Source organism: Thamnophis elegans, chromosome 7, assembly GCF_009769535.1.
Source record: "Thamnophis elegans isolate rThaEle1 chromosome 7, rThaEle1.pri, whole genome shotgun sequence".
Lineage (NCBI taxonomy): Eukaryota > Metazoa > Chordata > Lepidosauria > Squamata > Colubridae > Thamnophis > Thamnophis elegans.
In genome coordinates, this window is record NC_045547.1 from 35587062 (window position 1) to 35607364 (window position 20303).

At 37.9% G+C, this 20303-nt stretch overlaps 1 protein-coding gene across 2 annotated transcripts in view; it reads right to left on the reverse strand.

Annotated features, from left to right (window-relative positions):
- Positions 1–260: 260 nt before the first annotated feature.
- The window catches only part of UTP20 (UTP20 small subunit processome component), a 74084-nt gene continuing 54041 nt past the window's right edge, over positions 261–20303 (reverse strand). The window contains exons 44-62 of one of the 2 annotated variants that reach the window (XM_032221268.1): positions 20016–20117; positions 19291–19458; positions 17185–17351; positions 16486–16627; positions 14732–14848; positions 13317–13487; positions 11735–11863; positions 11038–11148; positions 10420–10499; positions 9454–9523; positions 8088–8270; positions 6360–6491; positions 5210–5342; positions 4634–4827; positions 4111–4182; positions 3148–3402; positions 2159–2285; positions 582–727; positions 261–439 (exon numbers count right to left, since the gene is read on the reverse strand). In XM_032221268.1, the coding sequence (XP_032077159.1) occupies positions 284–439; positions 582–727; positions 2159–2285; positions 3148–3402; positions 4111–4182; positions 4634–4827; positions 5210–5342; positions 6360–6491; positions 8088–8270; positions 9454–9523; positions 10420–10499; positions 11038–11148; positions 11735–11863; positions 13317–13487; positions 14732–14848; positions 16486–16627; positions 17185–17351; positions 19291–19458; positions 20016–20117 (2655 nt within the window). In that variant the 3' untranslated portion in view covers positions 261–283. Of the gene's footprint in view, positions 440–581; positions 728–2158; positions 2286–3147; positions 3403–4110; positions 4183–4633; positions 4828–5209; positions 5343–6359; positions 6492–8087; positions 8271–9453; positions 9524–10419; positions 10500–11037; positions 11149–11734; positions 11864–13316; positions 13488–14731; positions 14849–16485; positions 16628–17184; positions 17352–19290; positions 19459–20015; positions 20118–20303 lie in introns of those variants that run through there. The other variant, XR_004255737.1, reaches the window with a different exon arrangement.

The following is a 20303-nucleotide window of genomic DNA, read 5'->3' on the forward strand; positions in this document are numbered from 1 at the left end:
ACCATATATAAAGTAATTCTCCCACGGCACACCTTACACTATGTCACGGCACACTAGTGTGCCGCGGCACAGTGGTTGAAAAACACTGCCCTGAAACAATCTCAAGCCTTAAAATGCGATGATACGATACGATCATACGATGCCTTTTAAACCATAGAAATACAAATTCTTAGTTGATAAAAGCTGTTCTTATTTTGTTAAAATCACATAAAATGTTTTCTGCCTTTTAAGCAAACATGAAAAGATTAAATGTTTTTTTATAAAAAGTTATGTGAGAAGAGTTTTACTCAACCATTGCCAAATCTTTTAATGCATGGCTTTTTTGTTTTTTGGCTTTGTAACCAGGCCGTAGAAATTCTATTTTTCTCTTCTTTGCTTCAATTTTATTCTTATGCCTCTTTAACTTCCTCTTGGCAGCAACCTCAGGATTAGCAACAGCCTAATGGAAAACAAAGAATCATAGTATTTTGACAGCCTCATTTCCTCTACACCTTCTGAAATTAGTTTTAATAAAACCTCATGACTAATGAGATGGTTATTTTTTTAAGCAAATGAAGGTGCAAAATGAAGTAAATACTAACCTGTAGGGCTCTCTCCTTCTTTCGTTTAGCTCTCCTCTGACTGGCTTGTTTTTGCACAAAAGCAAATGAAATTGAAAAGTCCTCCAATCCAACTAATTTCTTCAGTAGTTCTATGATTTCTTGGGAAAGATTCTTTAGAGTTGGATCTGGCAAGGAAATAATTTTCATTACTTAAAATTTGAGGACAGAAACTGAAGTTTGCTATCTATTGTTCAATCTTCTGCACAATTGTCCAGGTGTAAATATACTCTACAAAGTTCCATAAAGTATAATATTCAAACAAAGGCTATTCAGAAATCAGCATTAGTATTTAATTTTCACACCAAAAATATTATTTGAAATACCCTTTTTTAAAGAGCCATCACTTTTTATAGGAGAAAAAGAGCTCTTTTCATCCTCAGCCACCTCTTTTGGTATAGATTAAGTGCAGCTTGCCAAGCTATCTGAACCCCAAGAGACTGATTACCTAAACCATCAATTTTCAATAAAAGTTACGCTTAAGTAAATCTTAGAATCTGGATACACTGAACTGCAGTTAACTTAGACAAAAGGGGCCTTTCTTATCACTGCCCGACAAAAGGGGCCTTTCTTATCACTGCCCGACATACTCTTACGCAAGAAGAGTAAAAAGGAAAGAGTTGACTTTACAGTGAGAGCAGAAAATAACTAATTTAAGCAAGGTAGCTAACCTGAGGCTCACTCACATAACATGAAGCCAGTAATGCTTGATTAAAGCCAAATATTTAGTACAGAAATAAATGCATGGGAAACAGCTATTTATATATAGCAAGGATTTTACCAAATACTCTCTTAATCCCTTATTGCAGAATGCAGCCAAGCTATCTGAATCCAAGAGCTTGCATTGTAGTCAACTATTGGGCCATTACAAGGGGCAAGTGAATATATAAAGCAGCCTTTAGTGACATATTGTTTTCCAGATATGTTGGACCTCAATTTTCATAATTCTTATGCAATCTGACTGATAAGATGCCAAGGAATGTTGGGTTTCAATATCCAATACATGAAGGGGATACAAGAAGAGGATAAGTAAGGATTTCAGAGCATAGCCGATTATTTTTGCATCCTGATACCCAGATGGAACCATTTGCCATATCTCCATAAGAACAGTTTAAAAATACACAGAAAATACTGTGTCTCACACCAATTGCCATGTATAAAAACCTCTTCACACATTCACTTCACTATATAACATCCAGAATAGAATATTGACATTTAAAAGAGTAGTTTTACCTTTTAAAAAAATCAAAATTACAAGTGCAAAAGTTTCATATGATCTTATTTTAAAAAATGTAAGAAAATTTAGCAATCCTACAAGTTTTAGAAGATTTAGCAATCCTACAAATTTTAAACTTTAGTAATTTATTAAATTTTAAGAAAATGATGTTAATGAGCACCATATAAAACTGTTGCAGGTGTTGCCAAACTTCCCTCTTCTTCCATTTTAAGCATTAATAATAGATCCATTCTACTGGGAAAAAACCTAAACGCTTGCTAGGTGTTTTAAAATATGGAAAGTATAAAATAAATGCCAACTACCTGAGTGCAAATTCCCTTACCTTGTTCTGCATATGTGCTACTCAGTTCTCTATACAGAGGGGCTATGATTGTTGGAAGATACGGTTTTACCTTCTCTTTCCCAAGGTCAACTGCAATAGCACCAAGAAACTTAAAGATGCAGGTTCTCTGAAGAGGCAAGCACAAGCACATTTGGTCAACAGATTAGTCCACAAAGCAATAGAACAACCCAAAGATGTTAACAATTAGTGGCAAGGTAGTACTTTCTCAGTGAAACTTGGAAAGTATAAACATTTTCCAGCAGTTCTGACAACAGTTTGATTTGCTCAATATCTAATGTAAAGGCCTAATTTGATCCTGCTTCCTCTTCTGTGCCTCTACAGCCTATTCTCCAAACCTTTCATTTTTGTATCCCTTCTTCTTACAATACTTGGCAAGGCCAAGTGCACTCTAAGTAGCATTTCTCAGCACACCATAGACCATACCCCTCGAATGCAACCACAGAACCCAGCAGTCATCTGAAGAAAAAGAGGCAGAAAGATCTTTTTCCCTTTCCCACATTACATTTGCAGGGTGAAAACCCAAATTGTTTCTGTCAGTTTAACTTTGAGGTGAGCATTACGTGGGCAACATTGTTCATATTTTAGTACAAGTACTATTAAAGTCTCTATACTCCAAGTTTTATTAAGTAGGCAATGAAAAAAGCAAGACTTCTTGGACTGGAACAGTTTCAAAAACAAAAACAAAAATACAGTATAACTTGAGCAAAAGCAGCAAAGAGAATTGAAGTGAGAGTCTTTTGTTCATTTAAATTCTGCTCTTCCTATGAAGCTATGGACAACAACTGATGCGGAATGCCCTCTTGCTCTGAACTGGAAAAATGCTGCTCCTACTTGCATGTCCATTTATGAAAGTATCCAGCTGCCCTAGTTTTTTTTTTTAACCATTTGCGTTTGTGAAGTGTAGAAGTCACTGATACCTTGACAGTATTTTCTGAGCTGAAGGTGTTATTTGCAGAAGACAAACCAACCTTTAAAGAATCTTTGGGTGAATGAGCAGCTTCTCTTGTTGCCATGACTAGGACTTTTTTCATCACCCACAACAAACTGGCTGGACTGCTCTTTTCTTTTGCCTCCATACCCGAAATCTCTTTCTCATCTTCGCTTCCTACGTCACCCTGATCTTCGGTTTCCCAAACCACATCCTCACCAATCTCTTTGCCATCTTCTGGAGTAGGAGCCAAAAGATACAGTACTTTGGATACAAACAGTAAATTCTTTATAACCTTCAACACGAAGAAAAACAAAAGAAAGATATCAAAATGACTTAATAAAATGTTTGCAAAAGTTTTAGGGCAGTTTCTCAATGAACTGTTTTTCAGCTATTTAATTAAACTTCTTTTTTTATGACTTCTAAGCTAGTGTTTTTCAACATACTGCCTGGGGGATTGTGGGAATTGAATCCACATATCTTAAGAGTCGCTGAGGCTGAGAAACACTCCTTTAAACCTACTGCAAAAGTGGAAGATCTAGCATGGTTATGCCATTTGAAGCTACACACACAAGAAATATTACCAATGGGTCGTAATCTCTATCTCTCTTGCAGAAACCAAAATATCACTCTTGCCTAAGGAACTCGCATTTCTCATACAGCATGTGTTGGAACAGTAAAACAGTCTAAATTCCTTATGTACTGAATGCCGGAATAACAGAATAATTTATTAATAAAAATGGCTGTAGGAGAAAAAAAGCCAAAACTTAGAAAATAATTCAGATCAAAAAACATCTCATTAAAAAGGCTATTTCTGCTTGAGACTAAATATATCTGGAATGCAGTCACGTACAGGAACTTATGATTGCCTTTTGAATGGCATAAAATCTGGCTATCATTTATTCATCTTTCTGATCCTGAACTCTTACATCTGTTTCAACTATGTCTTCTTTCAGCAAATGCATTATAAATTCAACAAAGTGCCAAATTCTAAATAATTTACCTGTTCTCCAAGACTGTAACTGAGAAATTTGGATTTCAGCTGATGGCAGAAAGCTAAAGCAAGTGTTTTCATCTGTAAAGGAACATGTAAGACAAAATAATATGATGTATCTGGTGATAAATTTGGGGCATAAGTAAATCACTCTTCCCAAAGAAGTAGCAATTAAAATACAACAAAAAGTATAAGCTCTAGCACTGAAGATCTATAAATAACAAAACCAATAATTTATATTGACATTAATATTAATTTCTAGTCTATCCACCAACAATAGCACTTAAACTTATATACCACTTCATAGTACTTTACAGCTCTTTCTAAGCAGTTTACAGGGTCAGCATATTTCCCCCAATAACCTGGGTCCTCATTTTACCAAACTCGGAAGGGTGGAAGGCTGAGTCAATCATGAGCCTGGTGAGAATTGAACTGCTGGCAGTCAATAGAATTAGCCTGCAGTACTGCATTCTAACCACTGCGCTACCACAGCTTAGAATATGCAGCAATGGAAGTAAGATAGTAAGATAACCTTTTCACTAAGTTCCTCTATTAAGAAAATGGTTGCTGATGACTCATGGGTCACTTGTTTCTTTTCTGCTTTTCTTTTGCTCCATTTATTAACAAGTTCTTCTGGCTTGTGAGAAGCAAACAGCAGGCCAAAAATCTCAGCAGAAGTCAGCCACACCCAGCTGTGTGGGTACCATAAATGGGACTGGACATGACCTTAAAAACGGAGGAAAAAAATCACTTGAATGAATTATTTATATGCAAGGACATAAAACATGATTATGCATTACACACTTTTAAAATGCAGTCTTCATAATAAACATGCCAGGCATCAATGCTTCTTTTTACAGCAATGTAATGTTGAGAGCCAGTTTGGTATACCAGTTAAGGCCTCAGGCTAGAAACCCTGATTTCTAGTCCCGCTTTAGGCACAAAGCCAGCTGGGTGACTTGGGCCAATCATTTTCTCTCAGCCCTATGTAGGAGGCATTGCAAGCCACTTCTGGAAAACCTTGACAAGAAAATTTCAGATACTCCTCCAAGCTATCTCTGAGAATTGGACACAACTGAACAGAAGGAAAAAAAATGTTCCTACTAACCCCAAATGTTGATCAGAAGTTCATGGTGTTTGTTTAATTGAATAATGTTGCACTCATTGATTAGTTTAACAAGCAAAGTTAGGAAGCTGAAGAGCAATCTGTCTGCCAGCTTTTCGTCAGTCTCTTCTTTAACCTTAAAAAAAAGTGAACATGGAAGATAACAAACGATATTGTGCAGAAACAATAGTGTTCAAGTAATTAATGCATCCCTTACTAGTCTTCATAGCCTGGTTTCGGTTGCTGCCTACTGGTAATACTGATATAATATTGCAAGTTTAACTGCAAATGGGGACAATGGGTCTATAATCTGAAACACAAGTGAGCAGAAACAACGCAAACACTTTTCTGATAAGGTTCCACATTCAATTTGAAATTGAAATTTTCAAAGGATTTCCTAGCCAAAGGAACACAAAGAATGGATGATCATCACATCTCTTCATACAGAAGTCACCGTAAATTGCATATTTTGGCTTCCTAATAATTTTTCCTTCTTTTATCCAGAAAACTCCACAACAGTCTCCTTCCCTCTGTTGTTATGGATATAGGGAAACAGTAGGAAACTTTTCCCAATTAAGATCGTGCTAACTCTAAACTGAATCTTCATAATCACTTTAATTATGAAATCCATTGAATCCGTTGAAAATATCTATGTACTAATATGTCATGAATTACCCTGGCATCTTTCATCTGCATCACAAACGGATGCGCCCTGATTGCTGGCAAAACTAACACATGCCAGATTTTACAGCACTGAAAATGGAGCTTTTATAGCTCTTATAGATCAAGGCCTATATTCAACATTTTTTAAAAGTTTACCACAACAATCAAAAATAATATAGATACTCAACCATTCATTTCCTTCATACCACTAAGGAAGACTATTCACCTGTAGCCTAAACAGATTATAGAATAAAAACTCTTTCCGCCTATTTTACTTTCCCCTTCCGTCCTTATTACAGCAACAATATATTATTTTTTAAAACACTTTCTTGGAAAAATGACATGTTTCTGCCAAAAATAATTTGATAGATTTCTTTCATGAACCTGCCTTCTTATAAAATAATGAAGCATTTTGTCTCATTTAGGTGTTTGATCAATATTCTCAGCTTTTCAATTTCCTAGAAACATTATTGCTGATTAAAATACTTACATCTTCAAAATTTGAGGGATGAATTTCTCTCTCGATAATAGGAAGAATGGTTCCAAGTCTTTTCTCAAATTCAACTTTTTCAGCTTCAACAAATGCTCCACAGGCTTGGGCAGCTAATCTCTTATGTACACTCTATCAACAAAGACAATCTCTCATAAATAAGACATTTTGAAGAAAAAAAACACTAAACAAACTAGTACTATTTGTCACTTCTTTGTGGCGAAGAAAGTAAATACATCAATTTGTGTGAAGGAAGGAAGAACATCAATTTTGTTCACTCAACAAAATCTAGAAGTGAAGGTTTTTCTGAATCCCCATCCCTAAGGAATACCGACTATATAGAAGATGGTAGGATTTCTCTGTTATTGCCACCCCTTCTCTAGAATGGCATGCTAACCCTGCCAGTTGTGGCCTGCCAGCGGCCAGCAGACTCAGTGAGGAGGTTGGGGAGGAACATGGGCCAGTCCTGGAGTCTGGGGTAGGCTCTGATGAGTGCTCTGCATCGGAGACAGGAATAGGGCCAGGGCTGTCCGACAGTTATCAGCTGCCTTCAGAGTCGGAGATCAGTTAGGCAGAAGAACAGCTGGAGCCTGTTCCTGATGAGCACATGCGCAGAGCTGCCAGAAGAAGGGAACAGCTAAGGAACAAGGGCTGACTCAGGAGTAAAGGCACAGGTGGACGGTGAATGACCCCTCCCATAGGGAATAAAGAGGAGCGAAAAGGGAGGAGTTTGCAGGAGACAATTAGTTCATTTACTTAGGGTGAAGATCTGTTCCTGACTTTTTGGCAACTAATTGCTCCTACAGCATGGTGTTTGGAAGATATTGGCCTGGCAACTCTCCAAGCCTGATAAAGGTCTGTAGTTGTGAAATCTAATGAAAGACCGTTTGCCGGGACTTTGCTGGAGAGGAATTCCCTTTAACCTAAATAAAAGAGGTTTTATTGCGACAAGGAGTCTGCTTCATAATCTTGGGAGGCCTAGGTCAGAACACTGTCTAACTCCCAAGATAAAATAATCCCCTGTGCTTTGGTCTTTTTATTAAAACCTGACCAAGAAGATTTTGAAGTCTGAGAATTGATCCCTCCTTGTAAGGTAAGGTTTGTATAGTTAATGCCATCCTTGAGCTAACATTCTTATTACTTATTGTCATTACTGTTTGTTGTATTATGGTTTCCTGTGTTTTATTTTCATTGTAATATTCAAAAAGGTAGGTAAGCCGCTCAGAATGAGTTTTGATTGAAACAGCATATAAACACAACTGAATACCAATGTATTTCCCATTACAAATAATAAATTTAACAGTTCCTACTGTGAGAACTGCTGCTGACTGGCGTACAGCCATGATAAGAAATAACAGTCAGAATTCAGCCTGTTTAAGAATATGATTTGTCACTTCTTGAAATCACTTCCTTCAATGTGTCACATGGTGCAAACGCTACAGTCAACACCTGATTTACCTGCAGATAAATGAATCCCTTACATCCAAGGAAGCCCAAACTGTTAAGTGTGTCTCCCTTACCAACAACATGCTCAGCCATAATTCTGAGTGGAGATTTTAATCCCACAAGAAAATGAATGCTAAATGCCATGTAATAAAATAAGTGTTTGACAAAGAAAGTTCAGTTGGTTATCATTTTTCTTTGAATAAAAGTTAGACTCTTGTTTTATTCATGCCAATTAAAAGACCAATTGCCAATGACAATGTACACTTCTGCCCCGTATAATACCTTTTTACTTGTAAACCACGAAGCAACCAGGGAAAACATCAGGTCTCGGTTTGGAGGACTAATTTTGCTGAGAAGATTTTTGATGGCCAGGGCTGCCATCCTCTTGCACTTTGCTGAATCATCATTTACTATCATCATGCATAATGGGACAAAGAATAGGCCACAAAACTCATGCAATAAGCCCTGCGGAAACAAGGTAGGAATCATATAGGCTGCAAATCTCTAGAATGACAGTTTTCCCCTATAAACCACAATGAAAGAAAGATCCACATCAAGACAATCAAATACAGATACTCCTTGTTTAGCGGATACCTCATTTAGCAACTGTTCACAAATACAAAAAATGATCATCATCATTTTTCTGACCAATGCACACATTTAAATTTCTGCACCTGACAACAATGTATGCCAGTGTGAGAGCAAGCTAAACAGGTTGTCTCTAAATGAGACAACAACCAGTGATCTTTGCATCTCTCTCTCTCTCTCTCTCTCTCTCTCTCTCTCTCTCTCCCTCCCTCCCTCCCTCTCTCTCTCTCTCTCACACACACACACACACCATTTTGCTTCCTATTTAGGGAATGGATTGTTAAACAAGGAATCGTTGTATTCCATGTACAGATGAACATACAGCATTTTTTCTGCAACATGTTTCAGTTAAATAATACTGTTTCTAACAATTGCATATATTTCACAGTTCTTAAGAAATCAAGGACTGAAAACACTCTAACTGCCCTTAGCAAATGTATGTTCAAAAGCATTTGGACTACTTTTCACAGTATATACAAAATAACTTTAGGAAATGGCTTTGGATAAAAAGTTTTGTATTAAATAAAACGGGGGTGGGGGGGTCTCCTAATTACATGGATTGGATTTTATTTCTGTTTAAAACCCAGGGTTTAAACAGAAATAAAATCCAATCCATGTAATTCTTTATACCCAGAATACCCACAAATTCCAGAATACTCCTGCAACAAGCTATCTGTTTACAGTTCCTCTGACTTTGCTTACAAATTTGATCCTGTACATATTTTCTCAGCAATCTCATACCATTTAATGAAAGTTATCATAAACAGTCTTATTGAAACATTGTACTTATTTTAGTTTAAAGAAAACATTAGAGCAGAGTTCCCCAACCTTTCTGGGTTGGCAGCCTGGAGGGGGGGAGGGGCAGGGGCTGCTACGCACGCATGCATACGTGCAAACGGGGCCACTAGCACCCTCGTGACACTCGCCTACACACCCACACAGGCTAGCCACTCACGCAGCCCGATGGCCAAAAGGCCACGGCCTGGTAGTGGGCTGTGACCCACAGGTTGGGGACCCCTGAATTAGAGGGTATTATATCTGTGAGGTAACTGCACAATACCTGAGGGAACATTTCAAAGAGATAAGCAATCATTTCCAAAGCAGACTCTCTTCCCGTCTCGTATTCATAACTAGAGTGAAAACAATTAACAGGAATATAGTTAATACTTGCAAAATTGCCAAGATTTTTGCCCAAACAGCATAATGCCTGTGAGCATAATTTATTCTTACATTCATGTTTAGAAGCCCCAGATATATAAAACAGTAAGCAATATATTTTGATCATAGTCTGCCTATGACACTATTAGATGTGCAGAGTGCTTTTGCTCCTTTAATAGCAAAGAGAGGAAATAAATATATGGCAATCTTACATTCAAAACAAAAAGGAAGATAGATTGCAATCTTCCATCATCTCTTTTCAGGTGTTCAGCATGACAAACTCTTTGCCAGAAACAAATTACCTGGGTGGTTTTTTTTTTAAATGGACAGGATATCTAAGCTAAAAACAAAGCTATGCAAATGTCTGTGTACTACATAAAATTTTATTTAATAGAAGTATTTATAGCTTAGAAAATTCAAGCATTAATCGAAATTTGACAATCTGAAGAAGATGCCGTATGTCAATTTCACAGCTTTCAGGAGGCTCCATATTCAGTCCTTGACATCTTCAGATAAAGCGGGGATGAAGAACAACGCCCTTTATTACTTTTGGACTTAAACTCCCAGAATTCCTAAGCCAGTCATGTTGGCTCAGGAATTCTGGGTGTTGAGGTCCACAAGTCATAATGGGACCATCATTCCCCACCCCTGACATAAAGGAATGAGAGAAAAGTTGATGAGAGACGCACTAATGGACAGCACAAACTTGGTAGGGAAATAAATACCTACTACAGTACATATGCATTTGTTTATCCCTGGGAAAACCAGAGAACAATTACAAAATAATCATTTAAAAGAAACAACGTGGCAAATATGTAATATTTATGCTCTCATGGTTTCATTTGAGAATTATATCCACATTACTTACTTAAGCTGGGCAAGGATACACTCTAGATTGAGTTTTAACTGTTTCCCAAGGGGATAATCAATAATGTATTTCTGGTAAATCTGGGGGGGGAAATTAACAAGGAAAAATAATACTAATATAAACGGTTTAAGTATATTTTCCAATTTATAAAGAGACAACAACTATCCAAGGGCTAGTAGATGGAAAATCTTCAAAGGTTAATCTCATTAATTTAAATTTAGCAATCAAAATAATCATTAGCCAACACTGGAAAATGTAAACAAAACAAAATAAAACACACACACACGCCATATACACATTTGAAAAAATTGGGGACAGTAGAAAGGAAATTTATAAAACGGTTAGTGTACAAGTATGGAAGCAAAAAAAGAATGTTTATATGAAACATAAGCACATTAAGAGTCTACATCCCACAGTGGGTACACTTTCCATCTTAACTGCACTTTCCATCTTAACAGGCCAACCAGTAGGCCTGTTAAGGGTCAGTTTAGCTCTCACACAGGTAATCATTATCAGGTAATCATTATTTCTGATTTAATAAAATTATTTAAAATATCTTAGTGCTCCTAAGAAAATAATTATGATAATGAAAAGGATGTATTTAACATGTCTACAAACCTGTCTACATTGAATTCGAACTTGCTCAGTTTGGCCTGTAATGGCAAAATCTGCAACCTTCTGCATGACACCTTCGATTTCTGGAACTATCAATTTTCTAGATAAAATAGCCTTTTAAAAAACAAAGACAATAATGTACAAATATGAGTCAGGGTGAAGTTGTTCTAATCTATCAAAAGCAACTTACAACAGAATTTCCCTTTTTTGCCCTAAGGACACAAAATCATCACATGCCAAAACCCCAACAATTTAACCAATCTGAGAAAAAGGCAATCCTTGAGATATACAATTGGTAGAATCAAAATTATTTTATGTCCAACCAGCCACTTTGGAAGTTGTCATCTCTTCTGATCTGCAGTCAGATGGGCAAGATTGGAATTCCGCTCACCTGATGAACAGCGGCTTATTTGCAAAGTGCTGGTGCCTTAGAACTATCCTGCTTGCTAAGATGCAACACAACAAGATGATGCCAAATAATATGCCGTAGGAGAAATCGCTAAGCTGATGATATGATAGGCTGATGACTCATAGTTCAAACACTTGAGGTCAATATCAAGAGGAGACACTTGGCACCTGGCTTCCGATTCCAGGCTGGCTGATTTCAAGAGAGGATTTTTAATTCTCACCAAAAAAATGCAAAATAAGCCATTCGGTTTTCAAGCAATAATTCTTAAATGATACTCTGTTACGTTACTACCTTCAAGAGGCCAAAAGCAGTGGTTTGTCGTAATGAGTCATAAATATCTTCTTCAGCATATCCGAGCAAAACTTGCAGTTGTTTATCTGTAATCTGACTCTTTGTATTCCTCACCAGCAGAGTTACACACTACAAATTAAAAATTTGCATTAAAACTTAATTATTTGCTAATCTACCAAATAAAAATTCTCAACTTACTCTATGCAAAAACATCATTTCCCCATGAAGATTGCAATCCTAAATAGAATTAAATAGGGACTAATCCTCCATTATTGTTTTTCAAATTAGTAGGGTCTTTTCTCTCTGATGAATTAAACCTACGTAACCCTTTTTCTGGGGAGAGATGAAGACCTTTTGAACTTTTTATTTTCTGCAGCTCAACAGCATTTTTTAATTAGGCATAGTTTTAATTTAACATAAAATGTGATTGAAATTCAATTATTTGAATGTTCAAAAACATACAAAAGGCAAATCTGCAGATTATGATGGTACACATTAAAAAATGATGTATTAGTGATAGGAAAGTTTTTGAATGATTTCTTTGTTTTGCTGTTATGGACAGATGAAAATGAAAATGGAAACAATTCCCATGATGCTGAAACTGGGTCAGATTATTACAAAACACATTCCGTCCCACCCAGTTTCTCCCCCCGCACCAAGTTTTTTTTTTAAATAGATGTATCAAATCAATGCATGAACAGTGTGGCAACAGGGAGTCATACATTCTAATACAAATAAAATTAATAAAGTTAATAATAATTGTTACATTCAATCAACTTATATATTTCTAATAATAATACATGTTTATATTAGGTTGCAATCTATCGTTGTTCAATTGTTCCACATTTTCTCTTATTATTACTTCCATTTTATTATATAAAATATATACAAATATTCCTCCTTCTCTTATTTCTATCACTTATTCTAGCTTTTAATCATGTCACTCTTTAGATTTTTCCTTTCTTTCCTATCTAATGTCTAATCATGTCACCTACCTAAAAAAGAAAAGTGATTAAGCTAAGAGAAAGGGAGAAAAGAAGAAGAAAATCATAAAACAAACAAAAGAGAGAATTAATCTATTCATCGTCTCTTGCCTGCTCCAATACTTTTAAGTGCTAGGCTTTAAGAGAAAAAGAGGGAAAGGGAAAAGCAAGTCAAAACAAGATTTTAAAAAATCATCTATCCATCATCTCTTGCCCGCTTCAATATTGCTATGCTTTTTTTTACTTGCCATTCAAATTCATCTCTTAGATCTTTATCCCAGTTTCATTTATCTCCAAATGAGCCCCCCCCCCCCCCCCTGTAGTTCTTTATTTCTGCAGGCACTGCTGCATACAGTAGGTTCTACAATAAATTATCACTTTGGACAAAATGCTAGAAAACTGCTACTGAGATTTCTGCATGTACAAGTCTCATCTCCCAAATCACCAATATAAGTACATTTCAGTACAATTTACTAACATAACAATTTACAAATTCCAAGGAGGTGGAGAAACCTTCCTTACCAAACAAGTAATATGATAACACTGGCATAAAACTTATCCAAGATCAACACTGAACTGTTCCTTTGGTTAAGACTTACTTTGAAACAATTGACAACCAAATGAAAATTCTGTCCTTTAACTGTGCCTTGTTTAGCGAAATCCTTCAACAGGAGGAACAGCTGTGTCGTTAACTGTTCCACATTATTATCTATTGCAGGTAGAGGAAACTTTAAAACCCAAAGAAAAGATTGGAGAGCACCAGTGATCACCTGGAAAGAAAATAACGAGAATGATTTATATGGCTCACTGAAATCTTGGTAGGAATCAGAAATCCACTAAGGTTATTGAGCTTTTAAAAATCTAGAATTACATGTTTTCCACAAATGATCTCTTGTACCAAATATTAGTATCATGTGGACCACCTAAGTATTACCTAAGCAAACACCACATGGGCCGTTACTGCTGAATCAATAGTTTAGTTTATTATTAGAATCAAAAGGCTACTATATAGATTATAAAAAAAAACAGACAAAATAATCAATTAGTATATAATCTAGAACCTTATAGGGGAAGCAAACTCCTACCAATGCAGAGCACCTTTAATTTTGCTAACCTTCCAGCTAACATGGAATATACTATGTACTAGAACAGGGGTCCCCAACCACCAGGCCGTGGTCCACTACTGCGCTGTGGCCTATTCGGAACTGGGTCCCGTGAGCAGTGGGCCAGTGCACACGTGTGCAGCTCAACTTGTGTGAGTAGCAGGCCTGCGCGCCTGCACATGTGTGCATAGCTTAAACAAATCAAGCTGCATACACATGCACATTTGCGCACACCAGTCCACCACTTGGGGGGCCTGGTTCCCCTCTCCCACCCCCCGCCTGGTCACCAAGCTGCAAAGGTTGGGGACCGCTGTACTAGAGTCCAATTCTTGATAAACTGCTAATGCACTGGACTACAATCTGATAATTATTGTTAGAAAGGGAGGCTTTGGGGCTGTTTGTACCCCTAGGGTCTTTAGTTATGTATCTCTACTTTGAAATTCTCTTTGTAACTGTAAAATCCAGAAATTTCCATTTAAATAGAAAAACTTTAAGTCAATTTATTTTTCTACATTTGTTTGATTTCTGTAGCCACTCACCTTAATAAATGACTTTAGGCAGCATACATCATAAAATGTAGAAACAAATTAAAGACCATCAAAACAATACAAAATAAATATATATGGGCACTGAGTGATTCTATTGCAATGGACACAGCCAAGAAACAGGACCTTAACACAATCAGGGTCCCAGGTCCTCTAATACAACCAAGTCTTCACAGCCTCATGAAAGGCCAACAGGATCATCCTAATCTCTAAAGGGAGAAATGCAAAACTCTTGATTTTCTGTACTGACATCTAAGCAATGAATATGCATTTTCCCAACTCACCAAAGAGAGCTTAGTTCTAGGGCTGATCTCTGTAATCTTTCTGCACTGCTATAAAGTTGTAACATGTTGCTGAACATCATACCTTAATATCGGTGGACTGAAGGCAGCTGATAAGCAGTTGTACAAATGGATCCATCATTTCTAAAACATGCTCATCTGAAGAATTTATTTTAGATCTCTTCAAACTCATGTGCAGCAGCTATACATAATAAAGAAGAATTAGGAAGCCTTTAAATGCCAAGTGACTTATTCAGACACAATGGTAATTTCAGATGTTATTTAACATAGTAGGATATTATAGTAATACTTTAGAGATGCAGCTGATTAATAGGGGAGACTGCAAACATGAACAAGATTGAAGGCACAAAAGAAATGGATGGAGAGAAATATATTCCTTTTCTTCAATCTTTCAAGTCTGTTTAACTGTAATGCTGCTCAGGAACTTGCCTCAAAAACAACTTTGGATTGGGTATTTACTACAAATAACAAATATTTATAGCTTGGCTCAGCTAAAGCAGAATGGCAAACCTTACAGATCCCAATCTGTTAGTGATTTCCAATGCTCTCATTTCAATTTCGTTGTGCTAATAATATAGAGTTCAGTGATAAAGTCGCTGAGATTATCGGCTGGAAAGTCAGGAGCCCAGGTTTGAGACCCAAGCTCCATGCGATGGGGTGAGTTCCCGTCCTCGCCCCAGCTCCTGCCAACCTACCAATTTGAAAGCATACAAATGCATATAGATAAATTGGTATCACTTTGGTGGGATGGTAACAGAGTTCCTTGATGTCATGCTGGCCAAATGAGTGCAGAAATACAGTATCTTCGGACAGCGCTGGCTCAATGGACTTGAAATGGAGATGAGCATACATAAACATTGCCCAAAGGCAATGAATAGCATAGTGAAATCTGCAGGGTCTCCTAGGCTCATAATATATATATATATATTCAAATACAATGACAAGTCGTGATTTACAATTATCCTAGAAAGAAAAACTCAGGATGATCTTTCCATCATGTGAAGGATGGAAAGGGAATACAGTGTTATACACACTGGCAGTTTTCTCAAAACTGAAGGGATTTGTCCCTTCAACTCTTTATTCTGGTCAAGTGACCCACCTCTAACATACAGGAAGAAACTAGAGCTGTGAAGTTATTTCAACAATTTTAAAGTGGATCGTGAGGTTTGATCCGGTTTGTTTATAGTGTTCCTGAGCCCAAAACATAAACGGTTGGATTCACTTCATTAGGAAGACTACATCCGTGATGGCGAATCTATGGCACTCACTGCCACAGGTGGCGGGAAGAACCATCTCTGTGGGCATGCGAGCCGTCACCCAGGTCAGTTCCACTGCGGATGTGAGCAGGCCTCCCGTCGTCCAGCTAGTTTTTGAGTCTCTGTTGGGAGAAGCGCACACATGCGCGGGGATGGAGGGGATACAGTGCCCCCCGTGCCCTATTTTGGTTCCAGGAGACGAGGGAAGCCTGATAGCACCAAAACCGGAGGGGGGGCACCCCTGTGTGTTAGCAGGCATCCCTGAAGCCTCCTGGGACCAAAAACGGGAGGTGGACCCATTTTTGGTCCCAGGAGGCTTCAGGGAGGCCTGCTAGTACCAAAACGGGAGTGCACAGGGTTCGCACTGGGGTGGAGCATACACACATGCATACGCATGTGCAGGGGTGGGGCCTGTGTGGGGCATTGGATAATGGGTAATGCGTGCACGTGCATGCTTTTGGCACCTGAGGGAAAAAAGGCTTGCCATCACTGGGCTACACATTTTAAAACGGGGAAAAAACAATAAAAGAGAGAATGAAGGGAGATGTCTGGCACTTCTTACCCGGAGCCCTGACTCAACCAAGACGTGCATGTTAGTCTTGCTGCTGACAGGCGCTTTTTGACCTCCTCGAATGGGAGTCGGTGGCAGAAGGAGGCAGCTCTTTGGTTGCAAACGAGGATCTGGAGGAACTGCGGCTTTCATTCTAAAATTGTTGAAGAAGAAAGCAAAAAATGAGAATGTTGGTCTCAGCAGACAGTTCTTCTAATCAAAGTAAAGGCAAAAAAAGAGAGGAAACCCATTTAGAATGAACCGATATACTTCAAAGTTATGCCCAGTTATTCAATGAAGTAATTTCTTCTTCAGAGTTTGCAAAAGATCAGCCATATAATACCGATCTCAAAAGATTGCTTTGTGCGTTGAATGGCCCTCATTAGAGAAAGGGGAAAAAACATTCAAAGAAGGAATCAGATGCTGGTTAAAATAAATTATGGCTTCACAAGAAACAACAGAACGCCAAGTAAACAAAATGGTGGGGATTGCAGAAACACAGAACCAGAATTACTGACTTCTTTGCATTTATAGTAATCATATTCGCTGCTTATAAATATGCTTGCTGCTGTGCATTTGTAACACTTAGGCATTCAGGTATAGCTTTTCTATTAGAATTCTGTATGCAGTAATAACATTTATTGGCAAGCAAATAAAAGGAGGAATCAAACTAAATTTAGTTTTCTATAATTTTATTCCTCCTAAACTTACTTTGCTTTTTCTGTTAGCAACGGCAGATTTTCACTAATCAAACCGTGGCTGAGTAGAAGAATAGTCTCTGCAGTCATTGCTTTGTTCGCTATCAATCCAGACACAATTCGTCGTAAAGTTTCATGCACCTTTCGAGACAGTTTTAGGCTGGTTGTATTCTCCAAAACCTGCAGGACAACATTACAGTACAGCAATCACCTTACAGAACAGAATTTTTTTTAGAATGACACTCACAACTCCCCCTTCTGTAGCAGAAGCATGTTCTGAAACAGGGGTTTGCAACCTTGGCAACTTTAAGCCTGGCGGACTTCAACTCCCAGAATTCCCTAGCCAGCAAAGCTCTGAATTCTCTGAATATCCTAACATCATGATAGCGAACCTATGGCACACATGCTAGAGGCAGTATGCAGACCCCTCTCTGCTGGCACCCGCGCCATCACCCCAGGTCAGATCTCTGTGGCGTTTCTTTTGTGAGCTTCTGTTTCCCTGCAAACGATGAATCAGAAGCTCACGAAAGAAAAAGATCTTACCTCTTGCTGCCCTGCTGGTGTTAGGATGCCCCATCTCCCACTGGCCAGCTGGTCTTCAGGTCTCTGCTGCACATGCGTGCATGGACATTTGCACACACCTTTCAGTTTGGTCACGGTGTCTAAAAGGTTCACCATCGCTGCCCTAACAGATCCTGTTTCGGATTCAGATCTTCTGAATACCCTAAAACAGGGGTCAGCAAACTTAAACACTCAAAGAGCCATTTGAATCCGTTTCCCACAGAAAAGAAAACACCGGGAACCACAAAGGTCCTAATTGGAAGCCCCCTATTCAATTCTGGAGCTGACCGGAAGTTCAGTTCCCCCACCATAGAGTCTCCTCCTAGCGCGACATACTTTTTCCTCTACCTGTCATAACTGAAAGCCCCATCAATTGTTGACACAACTGGAAAACCCTCCCCTTGCCATAGAGTCTTCTCCTGGCGCACTGTGCTTCTCTCTCCCCCCCCCACCGGAAGCTCCTTTTAAAATTGTTGTGCCGACCAGTGACAGAACCACAGCAGAGGGAGGAAAGAGCCATATGTGGCTCCAGAGCTGCAGTTTGCTGACCCCTGCCCTAACAGATTGCGAAGTCATCTTACAGTAAAGTGCACAATCTGAAGCTTAAGAACACTAACCTCTTCTGTGCTCCTCAGAGCCTCTGATCAATGTTATTGAAAGTCCACCGTTTGTTTCCCAGTATTGTCCCAGATAAAGGAAAATTGTAAATTAAGTGAGAGCTAGGCTTTATATAGAAAACAACAAACGCTACAACCAAATCCTCTTCCCCACTGAAGGAAGAAATTACTGTCTGGCCATGTACATGACATATCCCTTGCCTTGCTCTTTGATCCTTCCTAAAATATTAAACACCACCTCTAGTCCCAGAGGTTTATGCATTCTTGTGTCCGCATTCCAAATATCATGCAGAATTAAATCAGAGTCCAAGGCAAAACGATCCTTAAAGTTCCAATTTAATAAGTCAGACATCTTGGCACATCTGTGGAATCCCAATTCTGGAAGTTACTTGGAACGCTGACATCTTGCCTTAAATGAGATTAACTGGTAAGCCACGTTCTTCTCGGCCAAAACTGGCACAGGAAGGACTAATATATCTGACAAATTCCTGTACAGTTATATTTATTTGTTTATACATAAAATGAATACACCATTTTTCATTAAAACATACATACACATATGCTCCACAATGTCCCTAGCAGGACTAATTAGCAAAAAAAAAAAGACATTTTAATGACCAGGGATTATATTTGGAACCAGAGCAATAATACAGCGTGATATGAGTGTGTCAGGTTTTACAGTATTTTCTTCCCTTAAGCCATTGTTAAGCTTGCTTTAGCCATTATGCTATAGCTTCTTGTATCAAAATGGGGAAAAGTTTTTGAAAGAGTGGTCAAAGAGGATGCTGGAATCTAGGGCCAAGGAAAAACTGTTACATGGAGCTCTGGCGCTACAATTTACTCACTCTGCCCAGGAATGTCGCTCACTAGAAAAATAGAGTTACTGTATTCAGATACATCCCATTATGAAGCCCCAATGCACACTAATTCTATCTTCATACCTCTTTTAATGGAAGAATAAGTTTAATCACTTGGTTTTTTCCTACATATTTGGCAAGAATTTCATAAGAATCATAACTTTTGCTTCTACGAGCTTCCATAACTTTGGAAACGATGCCTTTTACTTCTTTTTCTTCAGCAATTTCCCCAAACAATTCACGGTGGAAAATCTTTACAAGAGATACAAGAGAAAAAAGAATAGTTTAGCAACAGATAATAATGAAATAGTTATAGCCATTTCTAGAGTTTTCAGTATAGCTTTCCAAACAATAGTCTCTTTACTTCACTGATGCACAAATTTTGTGGCAATGTAAAGATTGACTACAAAAGTCTATGCTGTTATACAAGGGAGAGGAAGAAACGCTAAGAAATACATCAGAAATACAATACCATAAACAAGTGCTTCTTCCACTTAAAAAAATTAAAATCCAATAAATGCCAGCAAACCATAATGCTTTGTCCAATTCATAAACAAAACAATGCAATGTTCTCTCAGAGTGAATGTCAACCTAATGTCTTTTTATGCATCACTTATCAACATGGACTGTGTATCTGGACATTATGAAAGCCCAGCTAAAGATCGAACAGCTTTCTCTTCCTTTAAGGAAACAGCTCATGAACTGGGTTTCTTCAGAAAGCTAGAATTGTAACCTTGGCGTTACCCAACATAACTGGTGAAATAAACTCAACTTGCATTTAATTTTTTTCATATACTGTAAACACGTACTTCCATCAACAGTTCTATGCATGGATCCAAATCACCAACTTTAAGTCGCTCGTTGGCAAGACTCTTCAGCAAGAGGTGGACAGTGAAAGTTAACACATGGACCTATATATTTAGGAGAGACCATCATATTTGTTAAATGAAGAGAACCACCAAATGAGTATTATAAAAATGTAAGTCAAAATGCTACAATTTATTGTACCTTTCCACAGTTTTTCTACAGTTATCTAGCAGATGAGTCTTCAAGGTAATACCCTGTATTTCTCAAACTTTCTAAATAACTTTCTAATG